General features: G+C 42.6%; 1 protein-coding gene across 1 annotated transcript in view; it reads left to right on the top strand.

Annotated features, from left to right (window-relative positions):
* Positions 1-24,756, top strand: part of NAA15 (N-alpha-acetyltransferase 15, NatA auxiliary subunit) — a 2,782,393-nt gene that overhangs the window by 2,244,330 nt on the left and 513,307 nt on the right. The window contains exon 16 of the mRNA XM_044060403.1: positions 20,103-20,201. Within this exon, the coding sequence (XP_043916338.1) occupies positions 20,103-20,201 (99 nt within the window). The remainder of the gene's footprint in view (positions 1-20,102; positions 20,202-24,756) is intronic.

The raw sequence follows: 24,756 nt of genomic DNA, 5'->3' as shown, positions 1-24,756 counted from the left end.
AACTTTGTACTGGAAAAGCTCACACTTCCCCTTTTTGAACCTGCGACTTCAGCTGAGGTAAAATTCCTCTCTTGGAAAACAGCTATACTTTTAGCCATAACTTAAGCAAGAAGAGTGTCTGAGTTACAGGCACTAATAGCTGTGGAACCCTTCATTATTTTCCATGCTGACAGGGTTTCCCTCAGGACTAACTCGTCCTTTATGCCTAAGGTGGTGTCCATTGTGGCTCTAAACCTATCCATCCATTTGCCAACCTTCTTCCCTAATCCTCAGAATAAAGGGGAAAAGGATCCTCCACTCCTTAGACATGCACAGAGATGGCTTAGGTTCTACCTTGACAGGACTAAGCCTTTCGGACAATCTGACCAGCTACTAGTCAGCTTTGCTACAGGGGCAGAGGGCAAGGCCATTTCGAAGCAAACCATTTCCAAATAGATAGCACACTGCATCCATTTCTGCTACAAGCACCATTAAAAACCTACCCCTCTGGGGATCAGAACTCATTCCACTTGAGCTACTTCAACCTCTACAGCATTTCTCAGGGGGGTCCCCACCAGGGACATCCTGGAAGTTGCAACCTGGAGTTCTGTACACAAATTCACCAAGCATTACCACTTACCTATGTTTTTCTAAATCCAGAGATGGATTTGCTACAGCAGCCTTACAAGACCTGCTAGCCAGCCCCAACACTTCTTGAGTGCCTCCACCCTTCCTCAGCATTGGGAATCAACCCAAATGTGGTGACTGCAACAGTGAAACACGAAGAACATAGTATAGATGTTCTTTATGTTTCACTGTTGCAGTCATTACATTTGGGTAATCCTGCTGGCAGGTTGCCCTCAGCCGGCCTGAATTCCAAAGTCTTGGGTCCTACGTCGGCTGCTGTTGCCCCCTCCCTGACATCAGGTCGTCAGGGGTATAAAAGAAGAAGCCAACACCATTTTCTTCAGTCTTTCTTGCCGCGCGGTGCCCGAAGCAGAAGCAGTTCGCAAGTGCCGGTCGGCCGACTCCTGAGATTTTCGTGTTTGAGTTTCAGATCCGAAGTCTTCAATAAAGCTAAGTACCCCGTCGGGGAAACTTTTTTCTTACTTCAGACCGATGTCAGAAAAAGTTAATAATTGTATTTCTTGTGGTAAGCAAATACCTCATAAGGATTTTCATTCTTACTGTATTCCTTGCCCTAGGCCCTGATCACAACGTTACTGGTTGTCGGTTTTGTGCTAGATTTAACCAACACACTTTTAAGCGTCTGTATGATTTTGCTTTAAATTTTTTTGGACGCCAGTTTAATTATCCTGAAATGCTGTTGTATAGCCATCCGACTACCGGAGTTTACAAAAAACGCAAAGAAAAGGATAGAGAAAAACAACCGAGGCCCAAAACCAACGATAAAGCTTCTCCTAAGCCAGTTGCCGGTTCTCATTGAGGCGCTTTCGCAGCCCCTGACGCCCACTACTTTAGAGTTGCAGGCCGCTACCGACTCCCACATGTCGTTGGCCATGCCGCTGGATACTCAAAGTATTGGAGCCTCGGACGCTAATCCCTCAGATGGGTCTGGAGCCGCTTCTGAGGGTGTATTCAGACCTAAACATCTTTACATTAAAACAACTTCAGCTTCAAAAACAAAGGCTAAAGCACCTTCTAAAGCAAAGAAACAAACTCAATAGCCACGTGCCCAGGCCTCTATGCCCAAAAAACAGATGCTCAAGATGGCCGAAGACTTGATTAACTTGATCAGGGGTAGGGAATCCCCCTCCTGATAAGACGCCTTGATCAGGGGTAGGGATCCCCCTCCTGATAAGACGCCGAGGCAAGACACTGACTATGAATCTTCAGATCAGGTTTCTATTTCTTCTGATTCCTCTTCTGATCAGGGATATCCCCCCCATGAGGATTCTGATGCTGAATAATCTATTCCATTAGCATCTCCTCCTGAGGACTATTCCTTTGGGGAAACCTTGCATACAATGAGGTAGCATTTCCACTGGGAGAGCCAAGATTTTTCAGAATCTAAAAGGAGGCTCAGGGATTTTCTTTTACTACCTCAGCACAGGCCTCTAGCCATTCCACCTGTTAGACATTGTAGATGTGTTTTCGGAGTCTAGTCTGACACCTGACTCCTTACCCCCAGCCCCTGTTAAGCCTGACAGATATTACAGGGTTCCTGACTCTCACAAATTTCTTTTTAGAAACCCTGCTGCTGACCCAGAAACTATTTCACAGGGTCCAAAGAGAGTTGAGGCTTCCATGGCAAAAAAAAACCCAATCCCCTCTGACAGAGATTCAAGGGCACTGGATAGATGGGGAAAAAAGGTTTACACATCTACAACTTCGGCAGTAAGGGCCTTAAACTGTCAATTTCATATGCTTAAGTATCAGCAACATGTCATGGGATTGCTTAAACAGAAAATGTTGTTAAATACTGAATGTGCAGAAAACAAGGAAATGCAGGATTTATTGTATGCAGCAGAACAAGTTATCTATGTTGATTTTTATGTATGTATAGATTTTTTACTTCTGTGGAGCTTTTCTCCTCGGGCCTCTACTGAAAATGGAAATATATCCAGCTAGACTAGCCCGGTCAACAAATGTAAAATAAAAAAATAAAAAGTTGGAAAGCATACTTTGCAATGTGGTTTTGATTCTTTGGAGGCCTCCTGCAGGGCCGCAGCTACGGGTTCTGTAATTAGGATGCATGCTTGGTTAAAGGAACAAAATCTGCCTGATCATGTTAAAGTTAAATTACTAGATGCACCTTTACAGCATGATACTTTGTTTGGTGTTAAGGCAGAAGAGGTGTTAAAGAAAATGGAGGACAAAGCTAAATCAATGCAAACTGTCAAAGATTTTTTACAAGTACAGCCACCTAGGTTTAGTAGACACTGGCCTACAAAAAATTGGTCCTTTCCTTTGTCAGACAGACGTCAAAGGGGCAGACCCAGACGCCCTAGAGGCAGATCCGAGGCGCAAGGTTCTTACAGACCCAAGCAATGGGGTGCTTCTACCTCCAAAGCTGGAGAAGATAGATCACAAACATACAGAAAACAGCCTCAATAACTTCCCCCTGCCTGCACCAAGCACGTATCTTCTGGCAGCACCCTTAGGGAGAAAACTAGCACTTTTTGCTCAAAATTGGCACATCATAACCCAGGACAAGTGGGTTCTAAACAGTGTCACAAGGTTACAAGTTCCATTTCCATACTCTGCCAAAGGCAAACAGCTGGCCAGATCTGCCAAAAAATCAATGGGCAGAGGCACAAAAACAAGTCTCATCCCTCTTGGACATGGGGGGCCATTCAACAAGTACCAGAGCAAGAGCAGGGACAAGGTTTTTACTGAAGACTGTTCTTGGTACCCAGAAAGGACAAGGCCTGGAGGCTGATACTGGACCTATCTATTCTGAACACTTTCCTGGATATTCCAAAATTCAAAATGTTGACCTTACAACAGCTTCTGCCCATGCTGGGCAAGAATGCTTGGCTTGTGACTTTGGACCTAAAAGAGGCATACCTGCATGTTCCAATCAGACAAACCATGCAGAAGATGCCTCAGATTCAAGGCAGGTTCAATTCATTACCAATTCTCTGCACTGCCCTTTGGCTTATCTATTGCACCCAGGCTCTTTACAAAGTGCCTGGCACCAGTAATTGCATTAGAGGAATACAAATATACCCTTCATTCAAGCAGAGAACAAGGACATTCTTCAACATCTGGCGTTTGTGAAAAGACGTCTAACATGCCTAGGGTACACAGTCAACAAAAAGAAATCAGAACTAGTACCCTCACAAGAGATTACATTCCTGGGTGCAAGCTTGAATACAACTGCCCAGATGGCTTATCTCACGTCAGACAAACAAAGGCAACTGACTACCTATTTCAAAATGTTGACAACAAAGACCCAGTTATCTGCAAGAAAAATTCTGCAGGCTTTGGGCTTCATGGCATCCTGTATCCTACTAATTCCATATGCAAGACTGCATATGAGGAAACTTCAGTGGTATCTAAAAAGTGTTTGGACTCAACATTCACACAACCTGGAAACGGTCATTACTCTCATCCCCTGCCTGCAACAGGAGTTTTGATGGTGGGCAAAGGCTTGTCACCAGAACAAGGGACAGCCATTCACATTACCTCCAGCCAGGCAGACACTAACAACGGATGCATCAGACTATGCCTGGGGAGCCCACATGGCAGGAAGAGGCATTCAGGGCACATGGTCCTCAAACGAAATGCATCTACATATCAATCAAAAAGAGATGTTAGCTGTGCAAAATGCCCTAACAGCTTTCAAGGACCAACTTCATCCGGGACAACTACTGATAGACAGACAACACCACGGTCATGTGGTATATAAACAAGCAGGGGGGGCACACATTCTTACCCCCTTTGCAGACTAGCCATGACCTTGTGGGACACAGCTTTGACTTACCAGGTACATCTGCAGGCACAATTCCTGCCAGGAAAGGAAAATACTCTGGCAGATGAACTACGCAGAAACCTCATGGATCCGCACGAGTGGAAACTGGAACCACAAGTCTTCAGCATGATAACAAGGTAATGGGGATGCCCGGACATAGATCTATTTGCCTCCCCACTCATTTACCAACTAAAAAGATTCTGCACAAGGAGGTTGCTAGATGCAGACAAGTTTAAGTTTGGTACACAGGTTATGAAGAATGAAGAAGAAAGAAGAAAAAGAAAAATCTGTTCAAACTGTTAAAGATTTCAAACTTCCCCAAGGTTTAAGGTTTAGGAACTGGGTTGCCTGAAAACATTGGTCCTTTCCTGACTCACAAAATTTTTCAAAGGGCAGGAATAGGTTCCAGAGGCAGAAACCAATCCAGAGGAGGTGCAAACCATTTCTCAAGGAGGGTTTGATTGATAGAGAAGACACCACCCACAGTCATGTGGTACATCAACAAACAGGGGAGGCACTCATCCTACCCCCCTATGCAGAATTGGAGCTGTGGACCCTGGCTGGCACTCAGCTACAACATTCAGTTACAGGCAATATTTGTACCGCTGGCCAAAAGAAGCATGTCACTACTGAGAGAACAATCGCTGAATACCTTTGATGCCTTTATTAACTCAGAACAACTACAGCATCATCCAAAAGCCTAAAAGCGCTGCACTGACTGCATGGGACATCACATAGCAGCAGCTAATCTAGTCCCCAAAAAAAAAGAGTTAAAGATATTATTCTTGAAGCCACACAACCAACAAAAAAAGGAACTATGCTGGAAAATGGAAAAGGTTTGTCATTTGAGTGGAAAGAGGAAAAGATGTGTCAAACATAGATATGCCTAACATTCTGGGGTATCTGGCGAAGCCAGTTCGGACATCTACATTTATGGTAGGTACAAAACTGTACTTTATCACAGACAAGCATGGAAAGTGGACGTCCTATCTTTCAGCTGGAAAAAACTATCAGTATATGCCTTTCCTCCACTGCCTCTACTCCCCAAGGTGCTCCTAAAGGTCAGACAGGAGAAGCCAAAGATGATACTGATTTCCCCAGACTGGCCACGCCAGTACTAAGGAACTTATCTCTATACCCAGCTTGGCCCTTACCTCAAATACCTTGACTACTGTCCCAGCAGAACAATCAGATCATGCACAGCCAACTCAGGACATTAAACTTGGCAGCATGGCAGATAATGTAGTCATACAAAAAACACCTCTCAGTAAAGCTGTGATGGATGTCATTCTGGAAGCCAGAAGGCCTAGCACTAGAAAGTCTTATACTGGAAAATGGAAGAGATTCTGTGCCTGGAACCAGGCACAAGGAACCGATTCAGCGGTACCAAATATTCCTCAGATTTTGCAATACTTAACTGAGATGCTGGACAAAGGCCTATCTTTTTCATCAATTAAAATTCATGCCTCTGCCATTTCGGCTCATTACAATACAGAGCCACCACTTTTTTCTCATCCTTTATTAAGGCAGTACCTCAGAGGAGCCAAAAAAGTAAGGCCCCCAAGGAGACTACCACTACCTGCATGGGACCTCAACTAGGTATTGGAAAAACTCACCCTACCTCCTTTTGAGCCAGCAGCTACTGCTGATATAAAGTTTTTATCTTGGAAGACAGCGCTGCTCTTAGCAATTACTTCTGCAAGACGAGTTTCAGAGCTACAGGCGCTCATGGCTGTGGAACCTTTCATCATTTTTCATACAGACAGGGTCTCCTTGAGGACAAACCCAACATTTATGCCTAAAGTAGTGTCCAGTGTGACGCTTAACCAAGCCATCCATCTGCCTATTTTTTCCCCAAATCCACAGAACAAGGGGGAGAGAATTCTGCATTCTTTGGACATGCGCAGACACCTTAGATTCCACTTGGACAGAACCAAAGCTTTCAGGAAGTCAGAGCAATTACTAGTGACATATGCTGCAGGATCACAAGGAAAGCCCATCTCAAAGCAGAGTATTTCTAAGTCGTTAGGACACTGCATTCATTTATTCTACTTACACCACGGCAAGCCAGTGCCTAAGGGAATTGGGCCTCATTCCGCCAGAGCTGCAGCCACCTCAGCAGCCTTTCTCAGGGGAGTACCAACCAGAGACATTTTAGAGGCGGCTACTTGGAGTTCAGTGCACACCTTTACAAAGCACTATCATCTGCCACTCTACTCAGGGCAGGCTTTGCCACTGCAATTCTGCAGGGCCTCTTAGCCGCTCCTTCTGCTGTCTAGTACCAGCCCCCCAACCATAGCTTTGGGACTCTACCCAAATGTAATGACTGCAACAGTGAAACATGAAGAACATAGTACAGTTGTGTACACTTACCATAAATGTAGATATTCAAGTGTATTCATTGTTGCAGTCCAGGTTACCCACCCACCTTCCCCCTTTTTTCTTTTGGACCTTACCTTTCCTTCTCTGATTTATACTACCTGTGTGGTGCATTTGCTTATAGATGAAGGTAAAATTTATATTGGTGTATTTATATAAAGTTTGGCTACCCTTTTGGGGGCACCTGACATCTGGGGCAAGAAAAACTGAAGAAAATGGCGTCTGCTACTTCTTTTATACCCCTGATGACCTGATGTCAGGGAGGGGGCGACAGCAGCCGACGCAGGACCCTAGACTTTGGAATTCAGGCCGGCTGAGGGCAACCTGCCAGCAGGATTACCCAAATGTAATAACTGCAACAGTGAATACACTCTAACATCTACATTTATGTTAAGTGTACACAACTGTACTTTGTGTACACTTACCATAAATGTAGATGTTCGAGTGTATTCACTGTTGCAGTCCTAGATGTTCTTTTTTTTTCACTGTTGCAGTCATCACATTTGGGTTATCTGCTTGCAGTAGCCCTCAGTCGACCTGATTATCAAAGTCTTGGGTCATGCATCAGTTGCTGTCTCATCTTCCATGACGGCAGGTAGTCAGGGGTATAAAGCATGCAGCTTACGCTTACCGAAACCCGTTTGGAGTCAGGTATGCCATGAGACTCTTTTTGACTACGGAACCTGCGGATGTCTCTACCTTGGATGGGTCCGTAGCCAGCTTCTGAGGAAGTTCGTCGCACTACCGATATTTAACACACAATGACAACTTCTTTCATGTCTTCAGTTCTTTCTAAAACTAGTGAGCTTCTAAGGCCCAGGGTACGAACTACACCTAAATAACCGACAACCCTAGCTCAAGCACCTGCTTCAATCTCAAATGCTTAAAATGGCAGCAGACCTTATCATGCTGATTAGGGGAAGCCAGCCTACCCCTTCTAAAACAGAGACTTGTCCCCAGCAGCTTTATCTGACCAAGAGTCCGACGACTCTGAGGTTTCTGATTATGAAGACATGCCCTTATTTGCTTATGAGGATTCAGATGCAGAGGAATCCATTCCTTCTGCCTCTCCTCCAGAGGATTTTTCTTTTGGTGAAACCCTGCATATCTTGAGAGAGCATTTCCATTGGGAATGCCAGGATTATCCTCAGTCCAAAAAGAGACTCAGGGAATTTTTTGATTTACCACAGCACAGACCTATCCCTCCTGTTCTGGATGTTGTGGATGATGTTTTCATGGAATTCAGTTTAACTCCTGATACTCTACCTCCTGCTCACAGGAAACCTGACACGAGCTTTGCACAGATGGGGTAAAAAAGTATACACCTCTGCAACTCTTGCCATTTGAGCATTAAATTGTCAGTTCCACGTGCTGAAATACCAGCAGCATACTATGGAACTCATTAAACAAAAATTATCTACCGTTCCAGACTGTGCGGAAAATAAAGAATTACAGGAGCTTATGCATTTTGCAAGCCAAGATGTCCTTCGTGTTTCACTGTTGCAGTCATCACATTTGGGTTATTTGTCTGCAGGTAGCCCTCAGCCGGCCCGAATACCAGAGTCTTCAGATTTCTGCATCGCATGCTGTCGCTTCTTCCATGACATCAGGTCATCAGGGGTATAAAACATGCAGCCAACACCATTACGTCAGTCATTCTTGCCGTGCGGTGCCTGAAGCAGAAGCAGTTCGCAAGTGCCAGTCGGCCGACTCCTGAAATTTTCATTTTCAAGTTTCAGACCTGAAGTCTTCAAAAAGATAAGTACCCCGTTGGAGGTCCTTTTTATCTTGCTCTAACCGATGTCAGAAAAATTTAACAATTGTCTTGCCTGTGGAAAGCAAATACCTCCGAGATTTTCATTCTTACCGTGACACCTGTTAAGGCCCAGACCACGACGTCCTTCGGTGTCGGTTTTGTGCCTTGTTCAACACCCAAACTATTCATTTTCGGGCTATTTTTGTATCTAAATGCTTTTGTTCTCATTCTCTGTACTCCGAAATGGCTTCGGTAAGCCATCCGACTACTGATCTTCCAAAAAAAAACGTAAGGATAAAGACAGAGAGAGAGACTGCTTAGGTCCAAAACTGCTGACGCTTCCGATAAGCTAGTCACCAGTCTGCCCGGTACTCGGGCACTTTCGCAGCACGTGATACCCACTACTACAGATTCGCAGGCCTCTATTGAGACACATTCGGAATCCGGTATGCTGCGAGATGCGTCTTCGACTATGGAACCTGTGGATTTCTCTACCTTGGATGGGTCCGGAGCCGCTGTGCAGGCACCGACTTCTGAGGGTGTATTCAGGCCTACTGATTTTCATATTAAACCTATGACTTCATTTCAAGCTAAGAATACCGAATTCCTCAGGCTTAAAGCTTGCACTAAACCTAGAAAACAGATGATCAAAGTGCATTCTCAGGCCCATATGCCTCAAAAACAAATGATTAGAATGGCTGAAGACCTTATTACATTAATTAGGGGAAGCCAGTCTTCCCCCTCTGAGACCTAGAACTGGTTTTCTTTCTGATTCTTCTGACCAGGAATCTGATATCTCTGTTCCTTCTGACTACCAGGATTTATCCTTATCTACTTATGAGGATTCTGATGCAGAGGATTCCATTCCCTCTGCTTCCCCTCCAGAAGATTTTTCTTTTGGTGAAACCTTGCATACCCTTAGGGTGCATTTCCACTGGAAAAACCAGGACTATTCTCAGTCCAAAGAGGGACTTCGAAAATTTTTAAACCTGCGTTAACACAGGCCTCTAGCTATCCCTCCTGTCCTGGAGATTTTAGATGATGTTTTCTTAGAATCCAGCCTTACCTCAGACACTTTGACTCCAGCTCCCAGGAAACCTGACCGGTACTACAGAGTACCTGACTCTCTCAAATTCCTTTTCAAGAATCCTATTGTGGATCCAGAGACCATTTCCCAAGTACCAGAAGGCATTAAGGCTACTACTGCCAAAAATCCTACCTCTTCTGATAGGGATTCTAGAGCTTTAGACAGATGGGGTAAGAAGGTATATACTTCTGCTACTTTGGCCATTAGGGCTTTAAATTGCCAGTTTCATATGTTAAAGTATCAGCAGCATATTATGGGATTAATTAAACAGAAAATTGTGTTGATTCCTGACTCTGCTGAACACAAAGATTTACAAGAGTTAATGCATTCTGCTGACCAAGTAGGTAAACAATACTATGCAGTGTGGTTTTGATGCTTTGGAAGCATCTTGCAGGGCTGCTGTCACTGGGTCTGTACTTAGAAGGCATGCTTGGCTTAAGGAAAAAAACTTGCCAGATCATGTTAAAGCTAAATTACTGGATGCACCCTTAAACCAAGAGTGCTTTTTTGGCAACAAAGCAGAAGTCGTCCTCAAAAGGATGGAGGAAAAAGCTAAATCTATGCAAACTGTTAAGGTTTTCTTACAAGTACAGCCACATAAATTCAATAGGCATTGGCCTTCAAAGAACTGGTCCTTTCTAGTCCCTTCCAGGCCTTCTCAGTCCAAACCCAGGAGCAACAGACCACCAAGGCTTCAGTCTCAGGCTATGCACAGATCTAAGCTGTGGGGGCCCCCCACTTCCAAAGCAGGGAGTAGTAAGCCACCCCTCTATGGAAAAATGGGGCAATGACTTATCCTTAACTCTACCAAGCCTTGCTCAATTACTTGCTCCCTTAGGAAGAAAGCTCGCGCTGCATGCAAAAAACTGGGAACTCGTTACCCAGGACAAATGGGTTTTAAACATAGTTTCCCTAGGATACAGATTCCACTTCCACTCATTCCCAACCCCAAGTGGATGGCCAGACCTCCACCCAAACCAGTGGGCGGAGGCCCAAAAATAAGTGCTCTCTCTCCTCAGTATCAGGGCTATTCAACCTGTCCCAGCAGAACAAAGGGGACAAGGTTTTTATTCAAGACTGTTCCTGGTTCTCAGAAAAGAAAACTCCTGGCGTCCTATCGTGGACCTTTCTATTCTTAACACCTTTCTGGTGGTTCCAAAATTCAGAATGCTAACTCTTCAACAGCTTCTTCCTATGCTAGCCTAGGATGCCTGACTGGCAACTCTAGACTTAAAAGAAGCTTACCTGCACATCCCAATAAGGGAATCCTGCAGAAAATACCTACGCTTCAGGGCAGGCTCCATGCGCTATCAGTTCTCTAGACTTCCCTTTGGCTTATCTACTGCACCCAGGGTATTCACAAAGTGCCTAGCTCCAGCCATTGCATTTTGCAGGCAGAGAAATATTGAGATTTACCCATACTTGGACGATTGCCTGATTCAGGCAGAGTCACGACTTGCTATTAGAACACCTGGCATTTGTAAAGAGACTTCTAACTTCACTCTGGGGTACACAGTCAACGAGAAGAAATCACACCTATTACCCTGCAACAGATTGTATTCCTGGGAGCAAGCTTGAACACAACTTCCTAGATGGCATTCCTCACTCCAGAGAAAAAAGTTCATTTGACAACCTACTTCAAGCTACTTGCCATGAAAACCCAGCTATCTGCAAAGAAAATACTGGAAGCCCTGGGGTTTATGGCCTCTTACATTTTGTTAATTCCATATGCAATACTTCATATGAGGAAGCTTCAATGGTATCTAATAAATCTATGGTGTCAACATTCACAGGACCTGTAATCAATGATTCCCATCATTCCTTGTATAAAGACAGAGTTCCTTTGGTGGGCAGAGGCCTGCTCCCACAACAAGGGAGTGCAATTAATTCTACCCCCTGCCACCCAAACCCTAACAACAGACACGTCAGACTATACATGGGGGGCTCACTTGGCAGGGCAGTGCATTCAGGGCAAATGGAACCAGAGTTAGATGCACCTGCATATCCATCAAAAAGAAATGTTAGCTGTACAGAATTCACTGACAGCCTTCAAGGACCACATTCTTCCAGGACAATTGGTAAAGACAGACAACACCACTATTATGTGGTACATAAACAAGCAGGGAGGAGCCCAGTCGTATCCTCTCTGCAGACTAGCCATGGCTCTGTGGACAACAGCCTTGAGCTACCAAGTGCACCTACAATCTCAATTCCTGCCAGGCAAGCTAAATTTACTGGCAGATGACCTAAGCAGAAATCTGATAGACCCACACGAGTGGAAACTAGAGCCAAAGATATTCAACATTTTGAGAAACAAATGGGGGAACCCAGAGATAGACCTATTTGCCTCCCCTCAGAACTACCAATTGGACAAATTCTGCACAAGGACTCCCCACAGCCAAGCTTGGAAAGTGGATGCCCTGTCCTTCACCTGGGAAAGCCTCTCAGTTTATGCTTTCCCCCCTCTGCCTCTCCTCTCAAAAGTTCTGCTAAAGATCAAACAAAGAAAAACCAAGGACAATACTGATTGCACCAGACTGGCCACGCCAACACTGGTGTACCCCCTCTTGCACAGTATGTCACTGCTGGACCCATGGCACTTGCCTCAGACCCCTTCCTTGCTGTCCCAGCAGGAGGGCCGGATTCTGCACCCCCAGCTTCAAACCCTGAACCTTGCAGCCTGGCTAATTCCCTGAGCTCTCCAAAAGCATCACTCATTAAGCAGGTGCTAGATGTCATTCTGGAGGTCAGGAGGCCTAGTACTAGAAAATCCTATGCTGAAAAGTGGAAAAAGATACTGGTCCTGGAGCCAGACTCAAGGGATGGGCACAGCAGTGCCCAGCTTACCGCATATTCTTCAATACTTAACAGAGATGCTCCACAAGGGCCTTTCATTCTCATCAATTAAAATTCATGCCTCAGCCATTTCAGCACATTATAATACTGAGCCACTCCTCTTCTCTCACCCCCTGCTGAAACAATTCCTTAGAGGGGTCAAAAATTTAAGACCACCCAGGAGAACCCCTACAACAGCCTGTGACCTTAACTTTGTATTGGAAAAGCTCACTCTACCTCCTTTTGAGCCAGCTGCAACTGCAGAGTTGAAATTCCTATCTTGGAAAACTGCTTTCCTTCTAGCCATCATTTCAGCAAGAAGAGTGTCTGAACTTCAGGCCCTTGTGGCAGTGGAGCTCTTCATCATCTTCCATGCGGACAGGGTGTCCCTTAGGACCAATCCTTCTTTTATGCCCAAGGTGGTATCCAGTGTGGCCCTTAATCAGTCCATTCATTTGCCTACCTTTCTTCCAAATCCACAGAACAAAGGAGAATGAATACTGCACTCTTTGGATGTGCACAGACAACTAAGATTTTATTTAGACAGGGCTAAGCCTCTCAGAAAAACTGAACAGCTGCTAGTTGCCTTTGCTGCAGGGGTAGAGGGGAAGGCCATTTCAAATCAAACCATTTCTAAGTGGATAGGCCATTGCATCCTTTTCTGCTATAAGCAACATGGGAAACCTACCCCTCAGAGAATAAGATCACATGCCACCAGGGCTGCATCCACCTCTACAGCCTTTCTCAGAGGTGTGCCTACCAGGGGCACCATAGAAGCTGCTGCCTGGAGCTCTGTACATACCTTCACCAAGCATTACCACTTGCCAATGTTTTCTAATTCCAGAGCTGGTTTTGCCACTACAGTCTTGCAGGGCTTAATAGCTGGTCCTAATGCTCTCTAACTTCCTCCTCCCTGACTTAGCTTTGGGAATCTACCCAAGTGTAATGACTGTAACAGTGAAACATGATGAACATAGTACAGTTGTGTACCTACCATAAATGTAGATGTTCGAGTGGTATTTACTGTTGCAGTCCTGGTTACTCTCCCTCCAGCCCCCTGACTTCGGAAAAACTGATGTAATGGCATCGGCTGCATGTTTTATACCCCTGACAACCTGATGTCATGGAAGAGGAGAGAGCATCCGACGCAGGACCCAAGACTTTGATATTCAGGCCAGCTGAGAGCTACCTGCAGGCAGATAACCCAAATGTAATGACTGCAACAGTGAATACACTTGAACATCTACATTTATGGTAAGTGTACACAACTGTACTTGCCTTTTTTCCAGGTGGGAAAGGGGTTTTATTCAAGGATGTTTTAGTGCCAAAGAAAGAATCCTTGGAGACCATTTCTGGATCTTTCTTTCCTAAACCTGTTTGTGATCGTGCCCAATTCCATGTCACTTTGGAAAATGTTAACTCTTCTTCCTCATTCAGGTTTTCTGATAACACTAGATGTAAACAATGCTCATCACATCCATATTCATACAGATGTCAGGCATTTCTAAAGTTTGGTGTGTCTGGATCCCATTTTCACTTCTCTGCCTTACCTTTTGGACTGTCCAGTAAACTGAGTGTTCTCAGTATGTCTAGCTCCAGTTATAGGTCATTGCTGCCTACAGGGTGTCCACAGTTTTCCATATTTAGATGATTTGCTTACCTTTGCAGAATTGTCCTCACAGGGTTGTGTTTCTGGGTTGTCAACTAAAAACCTCAGTTCAGAGAGCTTTTTTTTACAGGAAAATGTATATTTTTAGGACTTTCCACTCTGACTTTGGTCACTGCAAGGGGAATACCTCAGGATTTTGGCTGTCACGGCTTCAATGATTCTCATAATACGCTCGGCAAAACTCCCCACAAGGAAGATACAGTTGTATGTGAAGTCTCTGTGGTTCCAGCACCAACACCCTTTGTCTTTTCAAATCCCAGTGCTAGGGTTTGTCATGAGAGAAATCACATCATGGAGATAACAGATAGTCATAAATCCAGGTTTCTTCTTCTCCCTCCATGTTCCAGAACATTCGCCACAAATGCCTTAAACTTTTTTTTGGAAGCAGTTTCAGAAGGTATAGAAATGGTAAGGTGTGTGGGAAACCAAAAACAGACGCAAGCACAAATATAAAAGAGATGCTTGTCCTTATCAAGACAATCAACACTCTGAACTGTCTTTGGCCCTCAGGACCTCTTCAGATTGTTAGACAATACCACAGTCAGGTGGTGCCTCAGCAAGCAAGGAGGGGACCAGTCATACCTTCTTTGCAGAATAAGCATGTTAGCTTGGCATGTAGCTTCATAGCACAGTCTCACTCTACAGGCATCCTACATTCTATCAGAGCATAATTGTTTGGCAGACATGCTGAACAGGACAAGGGCAGACCGTTGTGAATGGAAACTAGATTAGGAGGTCTTCGAAGATTTGATCCATCTGAGGAGCTCCTCAGATAGACATCTATCTCGTCTCTGAACAGTCAGCTGGCAAGACTGTGCTCCAGGACTCCATGCAAGAAGGCCTGTAAGACAGGTGCCTTTTTCTTTTCCTTGGACAGAAATGTTTCTTTATGCTTTTTCACCCTTTCCACTGATATCCAGGGTACTTCTGAAGATTCAGAAGGAATCTCCCAAGATCATTGTAGTGACTCTCTTCTGGCCTAGGCAGCAGTGGGTCTCCCTTCTTTTGGAAATGGCCAAGGGCAGTTACCACAATCCTCTAAACAGATTGGATCTGCTAGCACAAGAATTGAGGTGTTTGTTGCACCTTGACCCTATTCAACTTCAGTTGACTGCCTGAGGAATGGAATTTTAATTCTCTTTTGGCACCTGTTTACTGAGGACATGCAACAGGTACTGAGGCAAGAAAGCCTGCTGCTAGAAAATCCAGCATTATTAAATGGGAAAGGATTTCTAGTTGGTGCCAACAGCATAACCAAAACCCATTTGGGGCTGGTTGTCAGTTTTCACAGTATTTGTGTAAGTTACTGTCTTATGGCCTTTCTTATTCCACCATCAATGTTTATTTATTGGCAATTTCAGCATGTTTGCCCATATTTTCCTGTTTCAACACATTCTCATGTGATGGGGGTTTGCGTAAGAGTCCTCCATTTAAACTAGTGGCCCCTCCTTGAGATCTTAGCTTTGTATTAGAGAAGCTAACACTTGCTCCATTTGAACCTGCTAACCTGGCTGACTTGAAGTTCTTAACGTGGAAAACCGTTTTACTGATTGCTCTTACCTCTACAAAAAGGATATCTAAGTTACAAGCTCTTACGGTTATTCAACCCTATCTCATTTTCCATAGAGAGAGAGTTTTTTTGAGAAACTAATCCTCTGTTTGTGCCTAAAGTGGTATCTGAGTTTATGCCAAACTGTCCATCTCTGTTTTGTTTCCTGAACCAATAAATGAGTGGTAGAGGATATTGGTGCATACCTTTTATTTCCTCAGACACCTCTGGAACTTTCTTGGTAGAACAAAATCTTTCAGATCTTCAGATCAATTGTTCCATTTCTTGTGAAGGTAATAAGGGACGACCTGTGTCAAAATAGCCTATTTCCAAATGGTTACCTGTGGCTATTACCTTTTGTTATATTAACGACAACAAAGCTATTTCAGGCAGGGTCAAGGTGCACAGTACCATTGTCTTGTATTCATCTGTGGGTTTTTGGAAAGGGCCCTATTACTGTAATATTGTAGAAGCTGCTACTTGGTCATCTGTTAATAACTTTTACAAGGCATTATAAGCATGATTCCTTCTCTAGGTCTAGATCAGGCTTTGCTAGGGTATTCTCCATGGGCTCCTGGCCTCTAATTTAGCTTACTTCTTTCGGGAGGTGGAAGGAGAAATCTACTCATATTACTAAGGCCTATTGCAGCAGTGATCAGTATGACGAACATAGTACAATAGTGTAAGTAAACTTACTATAACAGTAGATGTTCAAATAATTGTTGCTGCTGCTGTAGCCACCCCCCCCCCCAATTCCCATTGTTTTTTGGCGTGTTTATTCCGTGGTATGGGCATTTATTTTTGTTCTTCCTAGCATTTGCCTTTCAGGGTTCTGCCTCCTTTGCTGTATTTGCTTGAAAGCTCTAAAGAGCTTGGCACCCAAACCTCTCTCTAGTCAGCTCAGGTCTAGCAGACTGGGCATGTGGAAGGTGCCCTGAAGTTTTGAAAGTTGGACAGCTGTTATATGCTATACAGGATATGGCCATACCTCTCAACCACTTAGAAGAATTCTGGACAAAGCTAAAAAAATACATGGGGGTTGGGGCAAAGATCTAAAAATAGGGACCATTTCTAAATATTTATGTCAAGAACATAGAAACTTAATAGAATAACATGTTTTGTATTAGCATGTATTTTTATTTTTGTCCCAAAACATTTTTATTAATTGTAACTTTGTTAATGTTTGTTTTTAATAAAGTTCATATCTATAAATTTACTAATCTATGGATACAATAGTTCCTAATCTGTCTAATCAAATAGATTGTATGTACACTTTGTATATATCTAAGCAAAAACCTTGATTGCTACTGTAACTTATTTTTGAATTTCTAAATTACTTTTAAAGACTGCAAATATTAAAATGTGATTTAATATTTAACTAAACTTTGCTAATCTGATATTCATATTGAGCATTATGCTTGAATACAATCCAGTTATGACACTGTTTAATTTATGAATACAGTTTAAATCTAGTATATTGCCAATACTAATAAAATATGTAATAACTTTTATTGATCTACAAGTTAAAACCTGTGTGTATAATCCTTTCCTTTTAACCCTTCCATTTATTATTTTAAAAAGACATAGCTGTCTAGTCACGTGTAACTTTTAGAAATAAAATAAAAAATAGTTTATGGTTATAGTAAATGTGTAGCTCTTTATTATATTCTGATTATGTAATATGGATCCTCAAAATGTACTGAGTTGTATTTTCAAAAGTCATGTCTTCATATATAATTCAAGTTCCCTGATGTTGCCTTTCCGATCTTTGTTTACAATCATATTGTTTTACTTGAGCAAGTTTTCATTGTTTTCATTTCTTTCCAAGAAATCATTTTCTTCTTGACCGTATGCTAACTTCTGATTTGTATGAAGTCTGAAACTCAAATATTTGTCATTGTGTTTTCACTCCCCAGTGATTTATCAGAAAAGCACAAATTTTATGATAAGCTGACCAAAAATGACACACACCTAAATATTTTGCAAAAATTTGGGCAGTTGAGAGGAATAACTATAACCCATATAGCTAAGGCTACTGCAGCACTGATCATTCAAACATCAACTGTTATAGTAAATTACAGAACTGTACTTTATTTTTCACATATGTAAGCTGTCTGTGTGTCTAGGGACTGTTGGTATCGATTTTTCCTAGTAACAAGGGGCGTGAATTTAGGGATGAGGGATAAGGTCCATTGTGATCTTCATAAGTCTTGGGTGGAAATAGAGGTTCTCCTAACCAGGGTCAAGACGCTCTTCTGATGCTCTTCCACCAAAAGCTGAACTCATGGTGGATATCTGCAAAACCTGTTGGAGACCTGAAAGGCAGCTGCCAACCTTTGCCCTCTACTTAAACATCTATGGCTGGACATAGTTAATCCCTGAATAGCCCACTGCATCTTCAGTCACCAGAATGTTATTTATAGCCTTACATCTCAACTGTAAACTGACTCTGCCTCCTTATGAACCTGCAGTGCTTACTTTTCATGGAAGTTTGTGCATTTACCTCAAGCCGGAGGAGGTGCAGACTTGTAGGCTGTTGTATGCAGGGATTCTTGTACTGTCCTCCATAAGGCAGTAATCACTTGCTTCCTGTCAACCCTCAGTGAGCATCCTGTTAACCAAATTGAGAAGAAGGGAGATTGGGTTAAATGTACCGTGGGCATGCATACTTCTGAGAGATAACACTAGCAGGGCAAATAATTTTAGATATCCTGACCAGTTTACCTTCATGCCTTACAAGCAAGGTTACCCAGTAAGTATATACTTTCCTGGTAGCTGGAAGACTGAATCACTTCTTGCTGTGACATGTATAGGATAAGACCTTGACTGGGTAGATCAGGTACACTGAACTAGATCAGCTGCTACCACTGTTGCTTCAAGAATTTTATACAGCTGTTATTTACATTTCCAAACATAACTTCATTAATTACAGATTTGATGTCCAGTACAGAAGTAGAGTAGCCTTTGCCACTGTCTTAAAGGGATGTTATAGCCATCCATCCATACTTGGGGCAGGATCTCCACTGCTTGATTCCAATAAATGTAATAATACACTGCAGCAATAATCCTTAACATGAGCATAGTACACTCCTGAGAAGGTACTTGCCATATGTGTAGATGCTTAAATAAACAGATGGGTTGTTGCTGCAGAAGAGGGTCCTAGCTGCATTTCCTTTACATCTGCCAACCTGTTAAATCTGCTTATCTGTGCTATCAGCTGTGGGTTAGTGTATGGTTGGGTTTCTTTAGCTGATGCAATACTTGGATTTACAGTGTGGCTTTATGCTATATCAGTTTGCAAATGACTGGGTGTTGTGGATCCTTACCTGTCACAAATGAGAGACCTGAAATTGCAGGTCCTGAATATCAGAAAGTGTTTTTAAAAAAAAACACAGTGAATCTTGGAATTTTTTTACATAGTTCGTGGGAAATTGTGTCCCCCACTCTTTCTTGTATGTACTTGACTCCAGAGTCACTCTACCTCAGATTATGGCATATACTTTTGGATACTGCATTTTTTGAGTTTGCATGTATTCACTTACATACTCACTTGTAGCTTTGTTTGAAGATTAGTCTTAATTTCAACAGACACCCAGTAATGTGCATCCTGTTTTCTTTTGGGTATGTGGGTGGAGACTGCATCGTACATTATTAATTAGGTTAGGTGTAAGAGCATTTGTTGACAATGGGTCCTTAAGTGCCAGCATCAAAAGAAAGAACAAAAGGTGGTATGGGTTATGCTCTTTATTGCTGGCTTCCAAATCACTACCTTGATGTGGCAAGGTAATGTTGAATGTGTAGCTGTGGTCTAGACTGAAACTGGGACTTCCACCTTTGGCTGAATACATTTATCCTACTTATGTCCTGCAGTAGTAATTCTCTTTGCACATCTGTTTCTTTAGCAGTTGCACTCTCACTGCTGTACTTTTGTACCGTGTCAGTTGATAAATGAAAGGGACCCTCCTTAATTGATCCCAGATGTCTTGCCTTCATCTTGTGCTTGAACTAGTTGTTCTATCCAGCCTTGGCAGCTTCTGTAAGTTGAATAGGCATTTATTTTGTTACTCTGCAGTGTAGGTTAAAAAAAAAAAAAAACCTTTATTTCTTGATTTGCGGGAAGTGTTTCCTCTGTTTTTTTTGGATTAACTGGCATGCTCAGGGCCCAGATACACTTGTGTAATTCGCACCTTACATCACTGCATGCGGTGTCACTGGGCATACATTTTAAGTGTTGAAGCATCAAAGAAAAAACTAAATTATTGATGATGAACCCAGTTGACCCTAAGGGTAAGTGTTCCTTCAAAGATCACCTGAATATGGCAAGAATACATTTTTTTGCATGCTTGCTTCCATTTGAAAATGTATAAAAGAATGTGGTGTTTGAGAAATATTTATATTTCTTGTTCACAGAGAAGCCCCTCTTAATGTTGCAGTCTGTGAAAAGAGCTTTTGGTATTGATCCTCACCACCCATGGCTTCATGAGTGTCTGATCCGCTTCTTTAAAACAGGTATGGCATTTGAATGTCCGCAAATTTTTGTTACAAGTTCGTAGAACTTCAAGTGCAGTACTGAAAACTGTTCTTATTTATGCTTTCAGTATTAGTTTTCTGCTCAGTGCCTCCAGTTTCAGATAATTCCAGTGTTAATGTTTACTTAGCTTTGTTTTTTGTATAAATTTATTTGTAGTATAACAAATTTACAAAATTGCAGGAGATGATCACAAACATGAAAACATCTCATTGAACAATTGTAGGTCACACTGAATTCAGCAGTTCTAATGACTAGAAATGCTATAGCACATATAAAATGGAAAATAACATGCATTACTAACAGTGTATAACAGTATGACTAAATGCAATTAAAAGTGTTTTATCCTAGTCATCCTGCTAATGTCCTTCAGTAGTAATTCTCTATGAATATTTGTTTCTTTGGTAGTTTCTGTAACACTGCTGTAATTTCTGTCTGATACAACATATGGGTCTATCAAGCCCCTGCTCTGATCTGGCTGATTTACTGCACCAGCCTCGAGCCCTTCCTAAACTTGTTCTTCCCTGTTTAGCTCAGATCTCGATTGCCACCTCTTGAAACAGTATTGCTGTTCTTGTCAGTTAAGTACTGCACCTCTTATTTGTTAATTAAAACTAATGAAAAGTTGTGAATAGTGACCTTTTGACCTTATTTGTTTAAGTTTGATTGTTTATGTAGTTAGTCTAGCAATTTCTGGCTGTTTCCCTTAGATATTTGAAGTTTTCTTTAACCCTTTTTGGCCACGGTGAAATTTTAACTGTTCTTTTAGTGTTAGTTATAAGGCTGTGATTGAGTGTTCTCCTTATAAAAATTGCTCTGTATGCCATGTCATGTACATTCAAAAGCCATGTAAATGAAACATTTGATGTTCTTAATGGGTAATTTGCATATTTCTAGTGGGCCTCCATTAGAGGAGGTTTAAGGTATCAAACAGTGAAAACTCTAGCTTGGCTGTGTGTTTATGTATATGTTTATATATATATATATATATATATATATATATATATATATATCTTCTGTCTTTTGGCTTTTTCCCGGTTAGGGGTCGCCACAGCGGAACTCCGGTCCAGTAATGATTGCCAGTAGATTTTTACGTGCTGGCTTGCCTGGCCTAACGCACAACCTTCAACGAAGGAACGCCCATTCACGCATGTCGACACACACAAAACACTCTGAGAATCGAACGTGCAACGTCTAACTGTGAGGCGACAACGCCACAGCAGCACCACCACACACACACACACACACATATATATATATATATATATATATATATATATATATATATATATATATATATATATATATATATATATATATATATGGGTCTAGGACTATTCACTGAAAGCACATTTCCCTTAAACACATATGACTGCACAATTCACTGAAAGCTCAATTCACTGAAAACACAATTCACTGAAACACATTTCACTGACAGTTATATATGGCCTTTTCCCCACTGTAGTGCGACCCTGGAGTTAGTATGTATAGTAAGGGGGGGGGGGGTGGAGGGCATAGCCCCCCACCTATTTTAAATATTTTGAACTATATACATGGATACTTGCAATTCCAATAAATTACTCTTTTCTGAAGTTAATATATGTCCAAACTGTGAGGGGCAGTGCCCTCCACACCCCCCTTACTATATATACTGACTCCAGGGTCGCACAACAGTGGGGAAAAGGCCATATATAACTTTCAGTGAATTGAGCTTTCAATGATTTGTGTGCAGTCATTTGACTTTCAGTGAAATGTGCATTCAGTAAATAGTCCTAGACCCGTGTGTGTATGTGTATATATATATATATATATATATATATATATATATATATATATATAGTAAAATAAATGTAGATATGTACGTATATAAATATCTATACATATGTGTATGTATACACATATATGAAGAAAAAGAGAAATGATATACACACACAACTTACTGGCCAAAGTACATTTTCTGTTTTAGCTGTAGTGTGTGTTGTGTATTTTGTTGGTAACTATTGTAATAGACACAGCTTCAAGAAATGCTTCAAATGTGGGCATAAAATTCCCACTCAAGCTCCCCATGTTCTTTGTGTGGTTTGTCTAGAGGTTGCACATCTCAGTGCCTCGTGCGACATCTGTGATGCCTTTCAGGTAGGAGGAATAAATTAATGGCCAAAGGGTTTCTTCCTCCAGATCTGAAGGCAGTTGTCATCAGAAATCATCTTTGGGGGGGGGGGGGCACACCCTGAAACCCAAGGGTTGAGTGTCAAGAAAACACCCATCCAATATTTCTGAGCAATGTCAACTCCTAAGGTTCCTAAAACCAAAGACCATATAGTTCAGACCCCCACCTATATGTCCCTCTTCCAAATCCAGAATTTAATGGCTCCTGTTAGTATTGAAGATTATCCCAAGAGGAGTGATAAACCAATTTCTGGGCCTTCTTCAGCCCAATCTACAAGGTCCTTCAGATACTATAAATGTTCCTCAGAAATTGATTTGGATCACCTTTTAAATAAGCTCCTGAAAACATAGATTGAGATGGGGGTCATTGCTACTCCATCATCTTTGAAGCCTGTTGGATCTTTACATTTCACCCCAGTGCAGGTTCCCTCACCAGTCCATTCATTGGCTCTGGTCCTTTCAGATCCTAATAGTTAACTAAATCCTATGCTCTGGGAACCGATGATCCACATATCATCAACTGCAGGGATTTTGGATCCGATGCACCCAACTCTGCCCCTGGAAATGCTTCAGATGTGGACCCAAAGAGTGTCAGAGCTGAGGGATCGAATTAATGGCTCCATTGTTTTGATCAGAGACATCAGTCTTTGAGACTTTGGCCCCGATCCCCTCTTCAGTGGTGACCACTCAGCTGGATTTAAAGATCCCACCAGAGTCGTTTTCAAGCAACTCTTTCACTCTAGTTTTGTAAATCTAGGCATCAGTATGATTCTTCTAACAGAGGTGGCCAAGGCAGGGGAGGCCACTTTTATGGATGCAAGACCATGGGCCAGGGATGTCCATGGAACCAGGGATGCAGTGGGCCTTTCTCTGATGGGCATTCTCAGAATCCCTGAAGGTTTGCCCTACTGCTCCACTTTGGAGGCAGTCTGGGATGAAGATCCCTCTATCCTCATTCATGGTTTGCCATCACATGAGACAGGTGGTTATCAAATTCCATTTTTGGAAATACAGCCACCCCTTTATCGCCATTGCTGGATGTCCCCCCAGTCAGGCAAAGAGGTTTGTTATCTTTTCCAAAAAAGAGCCATCCAGGAGGTCCTCCCTAACCAGAACTCTTCAGGATTTCACTTGCTCTTTTTGGTTCCAAAGAAAATGAAGGACCTCCAGCCCATTTTGGACCCAGGTTTCCTAAACAGTTTTGTCGAAAATACCCGTTTTTGATTAGTCTCTCAGTAGTTGATTCTTTTGTGTCTTCAGAAAGAGTGGATGTGCTCTGTTTATCTTTCTTGTAAGAAGAGGAGGAATCCAGAAGATTCTTTCTCTTCAATTGGAAGCCAGTCATTTTTAATTCAGGGCCCTGATTTTGTTGTTCTCACCTTGGCCATCAGGGTGTTCAGCAAATGCGTGGCGTTAGTAACTTTCAGGAATTCAAAAATTTCCCATAACTATAGGAGTAGCACTTGGGTGCCTCTTCCAAGACATGTCTTCTTCAAGCAAAGGATTGTCTGATGTCCTTCTATTCCCATGTTTCAGTATTCATACTGTGGGATTTCCAGCCCTTCAGCGACCTGACATCGGTTCCTATACAAAAGCTTTAAGCCTGGCTGCCGTAGGTGTGTGGGACGTCACACATAGGGCCATAAACCTTGGAGTATAAATGTGATGTCATCACGCACAGATTCCAGAACTTTTCAGCTGCAGACAATTACTTCGACCACTTCGCTCCTACATCCGAAGACTTCTGAAAGATAAGTACCCCACTGGGGTTTTGCCTTTTTCTTAGTTTCTTAAGCTTTAGCTTGGTTGCTGTAGTTTTTCTCTAGCTGATGGAGAAAAAGAGTAAATGTGGTTGCGGGTGCCAGATTCCGCACAGAGACTCCCACGACTGCTGTGTTTTTTGCTTAGGTAAGGCGCATGACCACAAGACCTGCTCTATTTGCCAGTCCTTCTTACCAAAGACCTTGCGCAGCCATCTGTCCGCATTAAATCTATTTTTAGAAAACCAAAGTCTTAACCATCTCGCTCTTAGGATGGATCCCAAGTTGGCCGCCCAAGCCGAACAATCATGGAAGGCGGCCAAGGTTTTTAGGCCTTCTCCAGATGTCGCTCCACCTTCGTATGTCCCACTGACTACCATTGGGCCGAGGAACACCCAATTACTCCAGCTCCGATGGCTTCTCTGGAAGAGGCCATGCCAGTACCTACGGAAAAGCACATCCTTTGAGTTGATTAAGACGTCGGTCATAACCAATGTCGTGGGGGAACAATCGCTGGACCGGCCAACCGAGACCTCTCCTACAACAGCGCAGGTCTCTGTTTCCTTGCCCACCCAGACACACACCCCTTCTAAAAGGAAGCAGAAAA

Source organism: Protopterus annectens, chromosome 2.part0 (genome assembly GCF_019279795.1).
Source record: "Protopterus annectens isolate FY-2018-M chromosome 2.part0, PAN1.0, whole genome shotgun sequence".
Classification (NCBI taxonomy): domain Eukaryota; kingdom Metazoa; phylum Chordata; order Ceratodontiformes; family Protopteridae; genus Protopterus; species Protopterus annectens.
The sequence above is the reverse complement of the archived record's forward strand: the minus strand, read 5'-3'. Positions and strand labels throughout refer to the sequence as shown.